This window comes from Corvus brachyrhynchos, unplaced genomic scaffold, assembly GCF_000691975.1.
Source record: "Corvus brachyrhynchos isolate BGI_N302 unplaced genomic scaffold, ASM69197v1 scaffold27, whole genome shotgun sequence".
Lineage (NCBI taxonomy): Eukaryota > Metazoa > Chordata > Aves > Passeriformes > Corvidae > Corvus > Corvus brachyrhynchos.
In genome coordinates this window covers 177,669-190,780 of record NW_008239139.1, presented here as the reverse complement: position 1 = coordinate 190,780, position 13,112 = coordinate 177,669, and the positions used below count along the sequence as shown (strand labels likewise).

Here is a 13,112-nt window from a genome sequence, read left to right as displayed (position 1 = left end):
TGACAAAAAGAGCTGCAAGTACACTTGATGCTTTTATGAAATATGGAGAAAGATTTGCAGTGGAAGCACACAGCCTTGCATCCATTTTGTTGCTAATACAGTATGTTCAAACAGCTGACTTAATGGAATGACTTAATCATTACTGTGCTTTTGCTGAAAATCAACATTTTCAACACCTCCTTATGGCACTGGATGATGCAGGTCATGAGAACTCTTCCACTATTCTTTTTATTTTCTCTCTCTCTGTGAATAAGAAAAGATACTTGCAAGATAACACATTAATCCTTTGTGTGTAGGCATACCTTTTACAAGTGTCATCCTCCTCCCAAGAGATCTTTAAAATGAAGTTTGATGAATCATGAAAAAGGAATGAGTAAAATGTTATGGCTAAGTAGATCTATTCTATTAACAGACTTTTAATTTTCCTTCAGTAGTTAAACAAACCCAAAAATTCAATGTTGCCAGTGTTTATGAAAATGCAACTATATTTCATACTGATTTTGTCATGGTCATTACATTTTCCCTTGAAAAATAGAGATAAATTTTAACTTTCAGGTCAAAGTCAAAGGATAACTTCAGATTTAAAATGTGATTATGGAAACACAAATATAAGACATAAAAAAAATCCAAACCCAAAGAAAAGTATCTTTAAAGATGTGGGTTAATATTTTTCAAAAGATGTTCTTATTCAATTCTGTTCTCCATTCTGAGATGTTCTACAGGTTATTTTCTGATACAGTATAAAACCATGTTATCTTCACATTCCTTATCTATTAAATCCTAAATCGATCTAGTTTATACTTGCCTTTCAAAGGATACCTTGGCTATTTTCTTTCTTTTTCACCATTAGGTTTTTAAGACACTATTTGATTATCAAAGCTGGTATCTGAGGTTTCAACATTTGAAATTCAAAAAGATGTAGGTGACTCTTGTAGAGATGGTCTTTGGTAGATGGTAGATTCTGGTTTTCTAATAATCATGATTACAGTATTTCATTTTAATGCCAGTTTCATGTTTTTTTTCAGGCTTTTGATTGATAGAAATATATGCCTCAATGTATTCTGTTATTAAACATTTTAAAATAACTGGGTAACAATTGCTTATAGTTTTTTAATAGCTGGTGACGGTCAACTTTTAGTGTGATCAAAAGGAAAATCCAGCATGATGATAATAGTTCTTTTTTAAAATTATTCTCCTGTTGATAGGAGAAAAAAAGAGTTGTCTATTCCTTGCATTTTAAATTAATATTATAGTATAGAAATTAAAAAGTATAAGTCCAGGAGACTAGTTTTAACTTTTTCATTCCTTGATTTAATAATGCTGAATGCATATGTGGTGCACATTTTAATTGCAGACGTGGTCATCAGAGAAATGACATCTTCCTCAGGTTAGATCTGTGATTGACCTTCATTTCATTGTGGCTTTCTTATTGTAATCACTTTGGATTACATCTCTAACAAACAGAATCACTCCACACCTCTCATATAAACTCATGATTTAATAATAGATCACAGTCCACATCTCATTTTTTTTACTTGCTTGAAGCATTAAGGTTTACCATTTCAGCTACTGAATTATGCCAAGCTTTCCTCATCAGTTTGAATCTTCCATTGTGAATGCTCCTGAATATTGGGATTTATTTCCCTTTCTTTTGCAGGTTTTACATTTTCATGTGGTTGTTTTAAAGCAGATGATCATCTGTGCTTTCAGTTTCTTCATGTGCTTTTTCATTTGTATTTCTTTTCCCAGATGAAGATGACACCTCAGTTAGTACTCCACCAGCAGGTTAGGACTGTGAGAGTGCTTTGAGTGTGTATGTATGTATGTATTTTTCTCTTGACTATTATTGAAGAAAGAGTCCAAACCAGTGGACTGAGCTCAAAACATGCCACTTAGAAAAAATGTTAAAGTGCCCTATATTATATTAATCTCTGTTGAGAAGTACAAGACCCTTAGAGCAGTTAAGTCCCTTTCCAGTCCTGTCTTGAGGTCTTTAGTAGATCTTCTCCCAGTGGAAGATAAAATATTGGTTAGTAGACCCCAAAGCAACTCCAGATAAGTAAGTAGCATAAGTTTAAATTTAATATAAGTTTAAATAATCAAAATGCTGTCCCTCAGATAAATACTGAACAACATAAATTCATCTGTTACATGGAACTACACAAATCATGGAAAAAACAGCAGCCTCATATAACCTTTTAAAGAACATCTTGAATGGAATTAAGCTAATTTAGATTTTCTAGAGAAAAGTGGGGAAAACTTTGGGGTTTTTTTCTTAGCTGTTCACTTTTTTCTGGTATTCAAGTAGTTCCTCATGGATATGGTCCTAAATATTTAGTCTAATCTTCTTGTATGAAGAATCAATGTTCTTAAAATCCCAGTGATCTGAGGTCAGTAAAGCTGTGATCTCTGAGCGGGTGTCATCTAAATTGCTCTTCCCTTTCAGATGGGATGTCTAAGCCAGCGGAAAGAAAAGATTCAGGTGAGACCTCCTGAAAAACATGATTAAACACTCCCAAAATTACATAATAAAAATACTGTTTAGACTTTATTTTTAAAAGATAAGACTTTATTTTCATTGTTTAGACAGCAGCAAACTACAGCTGTTGAAATGCGTCAAAGTACCAGGGCAAAGAGGTTTCTAGCAGCTAAAGCAGGAGTGAGAGAAGGCTCTGCTGCACAGAACAGGACATGTATAGCAGTATTTGACACATACATACATACCTATCTATCTATATCTGTTTCTGTATAGATAGATACATAGCTGTTCCATTCCTCCTTCAGCCCACAGGAATTCCGTTCCTACATTCAGCCTCACCTGAATCCCACACGCAGGTCCCAGAAGACTGTAGGAGAATGGCTTCTTCTCCCACCTCAAATGACGGTGGGGAAAACTTAGCAAAATCCTCATAACCTCTTTCTTCCTACCCTGGCAGGTAACGCACATTGCAGCCACTCTTGTGGTTTCAGGATTTGCAGCCTCTGGAACAAAATGAGCAGCTGGTACTTCAACCATGGTTCTAGACCTGGCATAGCCACCTATGCCAGCCCTCATCAAACCCACCTTCCCTTCTGTTTGCTTAATAAATAGGAAAATGTTAATATCTAAAGGTGATGATAATATTTAGGTGTTCTTTCATGTGGTACCAAATTAATGACTCTGTGTAAGCTTTTTCCATTTATTAATATCCTTTTTCCATTTCACCCCGTGGCATGTTAGGTTTGTTACTGCACGTGACCAGATCCTGTACTATCATCACTTCATCGTCTTCCCACCGATAACTTTCACTTGTTCTCATGTTGTTTCCATACATTGCCATGTTACAGTGATATAATCTAAACATTTGGATTATAGAGAGTATATATAGATATGTATCTATATATATTTGTTCATTTATGTCTGTGTAAATCATTTCATATGTGTGTATATATATGTGTATATACGTGTGTGTATATACATGAATGTCTTTACCTGTGAGAAAAACTGTACAAGCAGACATATACATAAGAGGGGCTAGGCACACCACCCACAACTGACTCAAGGACAAAGATTTTATAGCAAAGCTGTCTAGCATTTCAACACCTTTTTAAAATTCCTAATAGACTTTAGGATAATAAACCCAATTTGGTTGCATTTTCCCACGGCTGCCATGAGCTGTGTTGCATTTGTGGGTGGTCGAAATTTTCCTGAGTTGAAAAGATTCCCACATATCAGAAAGACTATTCTGACCTCTAATCGGTTTCCCCTCTGTACTGGCACTAGCTCCTCAAAAAATGGAGATGTGGCATTTGGACTGCAGGTTGGGATATGAGACATGTCCTTTGCCTCTCTGCAGAAAGTGAGCAGAAAACAGACAGGCATCCCATCCACTGCCTTGCTCTCCTTGCACTTTCTGCTAGGAATCGGTTTTGACCATGGTTTTACCTGAGATGTCATGGCAGAGCACAAAGCCAGGACTGTGCAGATATAGAGGAAGACCAGAAACACACAGCTGTACAGTGCTCTGCCCTGAGGAGAGCACTCATTTGCTGCTTCTCTCAGTACCTTTTCAGTTCCAAAGTCCCAGTTTCCAGAAGAGAAGCTGCTGTGTCTGAGCACATGTCACAATCATTTCCATTTGACAAACTACTTTTCCCATAGAATGTCCCGTGAATCCCATGAAATGCACATGGCAGGACATGGTATTGACCGATTCCCAAACTCTCTGCTTCTGTCATGAGAGAAAAGAACAAAGTTCAGAAGTGAGCTTCATTCCTGCCCTGCTTTGCAGACATAGAGGAAGAATCAGCTTGTACAATGGACTTAGTTTGGGTTGAGGGAGATCCACTGAAACTGTGCATCGAATGTGGGGACTTTTGTGCTTCTAGCTGTTTGTGTTTTCAGAACCTCCATCTCCTCTGAAAAACAAAGAGCTGACCTTTGTGCATCGCCTCTGTAAAGCACTCATGGTTGAATGCTGGTGCCATTCAAGTTGCTCAGTGCCCATCCTGGCTGATCAGGTTCCCCCTCTTCCTCCCTGAGAGTTTAATTTTCGGTCACCACAGAGGTAGCGTTCTTGCAGGAACTGTACACAATGGGACAGCCAAGCAATGGATGTCAGTGTGAACAAAAGCTTACATATCTTTCAGGACATCTGAAGAGAAAGGTGCTAGGGCTAGAGAGTTTAGGAAGTTCAGGTAAGTGTACTTTGGCGGGAGTAAAACACCCTCAGATGATTGATATTTCCCCCTCTCTCTGCATCTCAGTATGGTCTCTTGGAGAAGGAGCTCCAGAAGAGTCAGAAAAACGCGATGACACCCAAAGATCCACTTTGTTCATCGAGAAACCTCAGAGTGGGACAGTGAGTGTTGGTAAGTGCTTAGGAACAGAATCGAGAGCCACTGCCAGAGACACAGAGGCTGAGGCAGAGCTGGGAATGGTACCTGCAGTTCCTGTGTCACTCAGGTTCTGCCCTCAGCTGCAAGTACTGCCTCTGGTTTCAGCTGGATGTGAACTCTGCTCTGAAGGCAAAAGGACTGCATGGAGAGAAGCAAAACCCAGGGACAAGCTCAAAGTCTAATAACTTACTGAGCGTAACAGTAAGAGGTATAGTTTCTGGAGAAGAAAGCTGGTTATTGTGACACTGTTGGCTGTACTGTTATTGATATATCAGGAAGGTCTTATGCAGGGTATCAGCAATGCTAAGAAGTTCAGTACAGGCTACTTAGTAGGTCTGTTATCTCCTTGGATACACAAAGATGTGGTCAGATGTAGGGATATTTTTATTCATTACCCTTATTTTTCTCAGTTTCTGAGTAGAAAAGAGGATTGGGGGAAAATTTATTTGGGAAAAAAATACACGAAGTTGTATTTTCCTCTAGATGAACGTTAGGATGGAAATTCAGCAGGGGCTGTGCAGTGGTCTTCTGAAAAATGAGAGCTTTTACTATTCCCAATTCACTGTTGAGAGATGATTCTTTCCTGTCACTTCTCAGCTTAAAGAATTAATGATAGAAGTGCATGAAGAGCTCTGGGCTTTCTTTTCCAGACTGCAGTTTATCCCTGGCTGGCAGACCCAGAACACCTGTGCTTCTTTTGAGCAAGTGAAGTCAAATATTGGGAACAATTCACCCACGAGAACATGGACTTTTGCCCCAAATTTATCCTATTTCTCAGTGCCTCAAGCTCCACACTGACGCAGACAGAAAGCTTACAGACCCCAAATCATTATCCTCTGTATCACTGCAGTACTCTCCTAGTCTGTGTGACTCCATCTGACTCTTAATGTTGTGATAGAACACGTGGAGACTGAATGGAGCAGAAGTGAAAGAAACTCGTAGAGATACAACTGACCAACCACACGTTCCTCAATAGCTGCATTATTCTTTTCTCTTTTTGAAAGGTGGGAATATTACATTTATAGCCAAAGTAGAAGCCAAAGACCTTCTCCGGAAGCCAAATGTGAAGTGGTTTAAAGGAAAATGGATGGACCTGGCCAGTAAAGCAGGGAAGCACCTGCAGCTGAAGGAGTCCTTCGAGCGTCACACTAAGGTGTGTCTTTACTTTCCCTTCTTATGGGGGCAAAGCTCCAAAGGGAGGTTAAGGATCAGTTTAAAAGAACAGGTAGAAGCTCAAGAGCAGTGGAGCCTAAGCCTGGCTTCCCCACACAGATTTCAGTGGTGATCTCTGACCTTCTGCAGAAGCAGACTTTTCTGCTCTCCCAGCACAGGACAAGGAATGGTGGGAAAATCAAAATTTTCCACTGCCATTTCTGGATTGCAATTTCTTTTCAGAGCCCATTATTTGAGTTATTCCTTGTTTCTGGTGCATGTCTGAAAGACTCATGTTTTAACTCCTGCTTTGTGCAAATGCATCCTTCACATGAATGAAAAGCTATGCTTGATTTTTAGATTCACACATTCGAGATGCAGATCATCAAAGCTAAGGAAAACTATGCAGGGAACTATCGCTGTGAAGTATCTTATAAGGACAAATTTGATAGCTGCTCTTTTGACCTTGAAGTCACTGGTAAGGTTCCACTTGTGTCTGTAAAGATTTATAAGGATTTCTTTCTCTTCTTTCTTTCTTTTTTCTTTTTTTTTAAATTTGAAATGACGCTTCATTTTGTGTCTGTAATTTGTTGTCTAAATGAACACTGGGATAGATACCATGTAAGACATTTATCCAAACATTAGAAAAGCTGGCAGGTAAAATTAATATTGAATTCAAATCAGGCTCTGCCACATGAGACTCGGGGCTGTGTGTGTGTGCTCAGAGGTCAGCAGGGTGGGGGCCAGCCTGGCTCCATCCATCCACTGGCTGTGGATCAGAACCATTTAATGTGATTCAGACTGTCCCAAAGGGGTAACTCACACAAGGAGGATCCCACCTTGGCTCAAGACTCAGTGTGAGTCTGTAGCTGTAGAGGAGACTGTCTCTGTCTCTTGCCTCTGATGCTGAGCGTACTGAGAGAGCACAAGGTGCCAGCAGGGAAGAAAGCGTAGGAAGTGAGAAGACAAAAAGGCCAGAGCCTGTGAATAAGGCAGGAAGGGGAATGGAGAGAAACATCAGAGAAACAGATTTCCTACGCAGAACTGCAGCAAGGACTTTAGAGAAATGGTACACTTAGCACTGAGTGTAATCTTTGCAGATATCAGAACTTAATGCCAAAGGGGAAGCACAAATGCTGGTCACTTAGCAGGAAACTTACAAATTTCATGTTCAAAATTATACTGCTTACATAAATTATGGGAGCTTCAAATTATGTTTTTAATTCCTGTATTACTGTTATTTCATAGAATCTTCCCAAGCTGCTCCATCGATTGACATCAGATCTGCTTTCAAAAGAAGGTAACTTCAGTGGTCCTATCAAGTTGCTCAGTAATGGATACTGGTAGCATGCACAGAACTTGTGTCAGAAAATTGTATCAAGTACTTTATAAAATTGTTTTTGTACATATAGATTAAAGAAGTGGAATTTCAGGTAATTGGTGGTGGGTAGAATGAAATAGTTACAGCACATAGTATATACAATATTAAATACCCCTACTGTGAAATTACAAGTGTCATTAATTTAAGGGAAGATTGAATATTTAAGGCAATTAAATATATGTTTCTTTAGAGGTTTTTAAAAATGTATTTTCATTCACTAAAAGAGTCTACTGCATGTTTCCTGAAAGCTGTCAGCCACAATATGAAAGTTCCGGGTCCCAATCCTGCACTGATTAAAAGCAGAGAGAAAATTCACATTGATTTCAAGAAGACAGGATATGACTTTGTAGTCTTACAGTAAATAGTAAATACCATCAGTAAGGAAAAACAATAAAGAGTATATTACAGAGAATGTAAAAAAAAAAGCATTGTGTCTTAAGGTTTGTTTCCTTTCTGATAAAGCAGCAATTCTAACCAGTGTGTCAGGTTTGTATGATGAAATATAAAAAATATATAGAATGAAAATATTTTACAAACACATAATGAATGCAGTTTGTTAATCTAGAAGTAAAACTGGGATTCAGAGAGAACTGCTTTTATTTAGAGGGCTTTAATTTAAAGAGACAATCAAAAGATATTACCTTCAAGGTGCATTTCCTTCTCTAGCACATTTTAAAAAATGCAGTAACTACTCTGCCCAAGCAGATGAAGATATCTCAGTATTTTCTGGTTTTCTAAGTAATATCTTGCATGTAAAGTCTCGATTAAACATTGACATCATTTCAGTTAAGATGTGCACTATTTTGCCCTTCTAACAAATATTTAGGGCATTTCTTTTGTCTGTATGTGCTCTATGATAAGGTAATTCTGCTAAAGACTACATTATAGAAAGAAATGCACCTTCATAGGACTGTGATTTTATCTGTAAAAATGGACAATGTACTGTTTTATTTTTCTTTATAACTGCTTTCTCCCTTCATTTAGAGAAAAGTTAAATCTTTAAGGCTAAGTACTTTTCAATCAGTATTTGACAGAGCTATGCATTGTTAAAAGCACCACCCAGCAATTCAAATCTTTGGTTTGTATTCATATAGCAAGAGATCAGCACAAGCCCTTTGTTTTTACAATGTCCATTATGGAAATGAGAAACAAAGCTGCTTGTGATGAGTAGCTCACATTTGTTTGTGTTACTGAAATCTAACACAAACCTCGGCAAATTGATGTATGCAGTTACAAAAATTTGCCATCAGAGTATAAGAAGAAGCAATACAAACCTTTGTGTTATTTTTCACAAGTGCCTACAGAAACAAAATCCATGTGAAAAAGCATACAAGTTTGTGTTGATTTTATACAATTCTTTGTGTGTCTGGACTGTGTTGAGTATATGAGAAGTGTAGAGTGTTTGCAATGGGTGTTGTCTAAGTCTTCCTGTATTAAACAAAGATTTGATCTTTTTCTGTCAATAACAGCGGTGAAGGACAAGATGATGCAGGAGAACTTGACTTTAGTGGTCTCCTGAAACGTAGGTGAGAACCAAGTGATGCAATGAGCAGGTGTGGATTGCAAACCATTAGGTTCGCACACAGAAACAGTCAGGTGTAGCATTAATAACTTCTTAAGAATTTTCTGACCTTTCAATTTTCTTAATGTTTCTAACTTATTATTCTTATAGTATAATATACAAATGTTCAGTTAATTTTACCTCTAAGTGTGCAGGAAAGAAACCTCAGATTTGAGTGCTCTGGTAAAAAAAATGAGCCCCCGCCTAAAGAGGCCAATAACATTTAGTTCACTTGCTATTTTATTTCTTTTGTGTGTGCATGTAAGGCAGAGGGGGGAAATTTCCTACATAGGGATGAGCAGTTCAGAAAATTGAGTCTGGTGCAAAAGTAAAAAACATCCTGATACGAAAAAATCATATTTTGTGTTTTCAAGTCATAGATATTGGTACAATTCTTTGTAGCTTTTTTTTTAATATGTGCACACAAATGCTCAATCATGTTTTATTTGACTCAAGTGTTTTGATGGAAAAAAACTCGGGTGCATGTTTCTCTGGTTTGCCTTGAAAATCTGGTGTTATGATAGTTATGTCTCTAGTTCTTTCAGATCTTAAACCTAGTTTAGTCTTTTACCAGATTAAGACAGGATAGTTAATTCACTATCTTTTAAAATCAAGCAGAGAAATTCTGTATGCCATGGAAATAATGGCAACTGATCACAGAGAAGTGGAAAAGGAACTACATCCTTTATCTCATCTACCACTTACTCTGAAAGAGGAAAATCTGCAATATTAATTACATGAAAAGGTCCCAATGGGCTCATTGGCTGTGAGGGAGAGGATAGCATTTAAGCAACTAAAGCACACAGGAAAAGCTGAAGCTAAAAATAGACAAAGAATTACCTGAACCAATCCCAATCCACCAGGTCTTTGGTTTTTCAATCTTCTCATCCCTAATTAGGATCTTCAGTTTGTCTTTTCATCCTACTAATACAACTTGCTGTGCTAGTTCTCATGACCACCTGCATGGTGTTTCAGTAGCCACGACAGTTGCATGTAAGAGGTCTTGGTGTTTCTGTGGAAAGATAAATGTGGTTCAAGAGACATTATCACGTTACTAACAATTAACTCTTAAGATTTGTAAGATAAATACTGTACAGCCATATAAACATAGTATACCTATTGTGTGCTTAATGGATAAAGCAAATATTTAGTTTTTAGATACCATTATTTGACTTCGGTCAAATTGGTTCACCTTGCTTCAGGCCTTGAAATGCAACTTCATATTTCTGAGCTTAATTGAATAAAATTGTTAATTAAGCCACAGTGTGGATATTAATATCCATGTCTGTGGATATTAACATCCATTATTTAGAAGACAAATCCATGGTTTCATTTCAATTTTTACAACAGGCAATGTTGGAGGTGCATTCATTCTCCTTTTTTTTATGGTTGTATGACCAAGGAAAGACCTAGGACTTTTCACTTTTGGTTCATACTACTTGAAACATGTTTTTTTTTAAAAAAAAAAAAAACAACCCTAAATGCATAGAATCAATATACTGTCTATTTTCCAATTTTCTGCTGGTTGGCAGGCAGACATATAAAGTCTTGTCTCAGTAAGCCACTCCATGACTGCATATGCTTTGTCAATGCAATGGATCAGTAGCAGCACGAAGTTCCAAGAGGCATAAGAGCTAAAAACCACTCAAATATTTAAGTCTTTGTTTATTAAAAAAAAAAAGTACCTCTTGCAACAAAACAGACGTTTCTAGGGAAGAGATCTGAAAATGATTTTGTGGTGAGGTCAGTCTGCTTAGGAAATACCATGCTCTGTTTGACCCCTGGCCTCAGCTCAAGCAACTGAGGTCTGAGAATGAAGTTGGCTTGCTCTAAGCATCAAAATTCGTTCTCCAAGTATGCAAGAGAAAAATGAGCCTGAAATTAATTCTTTCAATCTGGTTGAAAATCAGGATCCTCATTCTCAACCCCTGCCTGATTTAAAGGGGAGCTTTATTTTGATTGCCATAGAGTGCTCATCTCCTTGACATTGGGCAGACGCTGCCTGGTGAGCAGCCAGTCCTGGGGGAGGACAGTGCTGCCCCAGGGGGAATCTCACCTTTTACCAGTGCTTGCAAGCTGATCTCAGCCTGCCCCCATGCAGAAAGAATCTCAATGAAATGGCAGCATTCGCTGTACAATCACCCTCGGGAAAGCGTGAGCACGGAGAAGAGGAACAAAATATAGAATTACATACCTGAGATTGTCTAACTTACATTGCTGTCTCAGAATTATTGTATTTGAAAGACTACTCAGGGAGATCCTCTCTTGCTTTTTAAAATAACAGACATATTATGAAAATAAACCTCATGGACTTAACAGCACAGCGGTTTCCATGGCTTTTTATCCAACCATGCAGAGATTCTCAGGGATCTTTAGTGCTATTTCTGTATATGTCAAAGAAAATCCTCTGTTGGACTCCATAAAGCTCAGCTCTAACAGTGTCTAGATGCAAAGCCTGGTATTTTTTATTTCTCAAAAGTTTATTTTCTCGCTCTGTTCTCAAAAAGCACTGATTTTGTTAGACAAGCTATAATCAAATTGGAATGTTCCTGGTCTGATCCTAATGATATTACAGGAGGAAAAATCTAGATTTGTTATTCAGTTCCAGTATTGTCCTAGAAGTCCACATTTTTTGTGCTGAATTGCCAGTCTGAAAAATTATCATTTTGTTTAGGATGCTTCCATTTTTCTATCATTTAATGGCTGCCACTGTGAAAATAATTATACTTCTCTTTATTGGTTGTCTTATCCTGGAATTGCAGATAGTAAATACGATATTGAAACTTCTGTGTGAAGGTGGTTCCTCACACAGGCCTCTGAAAACATTTCCTGCTCTTAAGACTGAGACACACATGGAAGCAAACAGATCCATCCTTCAAGTCCAAGCTGGTGTGGAAATCTTCAGTTCCTATTGATATGACAACTTTAAGTAATGCTGAGAAGCACCGGTGTAACTATAAACAGACACAGATTCCCCTGTATTTCAATGTCCTGTCTTCAGTCACCCCCAGTAGCACCTACAGGGACTCGGGGTTTGAAAACACTTTTATTTAATTTTGAAATGTACAGATTAGACTTAGTGGTGCCATCATAAATTGTAATTGATTCCACTCAAGTTACAGCAGATAAAATTTATTTAAGTGGGATTAGCCTGTATGCTGTTACATTTTCAAACTGCCTTTTTTTTTTTTTTTGAAGCAATTAAGCAAAATAAAAATTCTCATAACTGATTGTATCAGAAAAGGCCAAATTAAAACTTACATCCAAATTCTGCCCTGAAGATGTGTAAAGTAAGGTGTGAATGTCATTCTGAGCTATTCCAACCATACTGGGTGAAATAAAACAAAGTATGATGGCAGCCTTCAAATTTTGGTCAAAACAATTCTAGCCTTACCATAGATTCAGCTTCACCTGTTTTTTATGGTGTGATAAAACCTCACTAACTCTTGTCCCATAATTGTATTTTGCTAACATAAGGGAGATTAAACAACAAGAGGAAGAGCCTGAGGTGGATGTGTGGGAACTCCTGAAGAACGCAAATCCCAGCGAGTACGAGAAGATTGCTTTCCAGTACGGCATCACTGACCTGAGAGGGATGTTAAAGCGGCTGAAGCGGATGCGCAGGGAAGTGAAGAAGAGTGCAGGTATGGATGTGGCAGAATATTCCTGTGCGCATCCATCACAAGCAACCATTCACCTTAAAAACCCAAATAGACTTCACTTGCACGCGAGGGAACTTTCACACTCCAACTCAAGCCTCATTCCTACAAGGAATTAATCAGAAGGCAGCTTTGATCCATGGTACAAGTGTAAACACCTTATCCAACTTAGTGCTTGCCTAAAGCATCCCTCCCTCTCAGATAAACACTGGTTCCATCTGGAACAATGTCCCCCAGGTGCGTGGAAAGGTGTTACCTGATCAAACAGTGCTTGTGTTATCAATATCTTCTGCTCTAAATAGAGGTCACTCCAAACACCTGAAGTGTTTGCTCTTCATCATTTTGTTTTGCACTTAATCTCCATTGCTCAGAAATCCCAGCTGTACTACAGACCCTCCATCCTGCACTGGGTGAGGACATTCAGGCTTGTCTTTCCCCATCTACCCTACTGAAAGTATGAGAGGTGTAATTACATACAGAA

General features: G+C 38.1%; 1 protein-coding gene across 13 annotated transcripts in view; it reads left to right on the top strand.

Annotated features, from left to right (window-relative positions):
- The window catches only part of MYBPC1 (myosin binding protein C, slow type), a 70,933-nt gene that overhangs the window by 26,801 nt on the left and 31,020 nt on the right, over nucleotides 1–13,112 (top strand). For 8 of the 13 annotated variants that reach the window (XM_017740023.1, XM_017740029.1, XM_017740027.1 and 5 more), the window contains exons 4-12: nucleotides 1,355–1,387; nucleotides 1,750–1,785; nucleotides 2,447–2,482; nucleotides 4,747–4,851; nucleotides 5,883–6,031; nucleotides 6,391–6,508; nucleotides 7,279–7,330; nucleotides 8,881–8,937; nucleotides 12,450–12,616. In XM_017740023.1, coding sequence (XP_017595512.1) covers nucleotides 1,355–1,387; nucleotides 1,750–1,785; nucleotides 2,447–2,482; nucleotides 4,747–4,851; nucleotides 5,883–6,031; nucleotides 6,391–6,508; nucleotides 7,279–7,330; nucleotides 8,881–8,937; nucleotides 12,450–12,616 — 753 coding nt within the window. The remainder of the gene's footprint in view (nucleotides 1–1,354; nucleotides 1,388–1,749; nucleotides 1,786–2,446; nucleotides 2,483–4,746; nucleotides 4,852–5,882; nucleotides 6,032–6,390; nucleotides 6,509–7,278; nucleotides 7,331–8,880; nucleotides 8,938–12,449; nucleotides 12,617–13,112) is intronic. The other 5 variants (XM_017740025.1, XM_017740036.1, XM_017740024.1 and 2 more) reach the window with 3 other exon arrangements.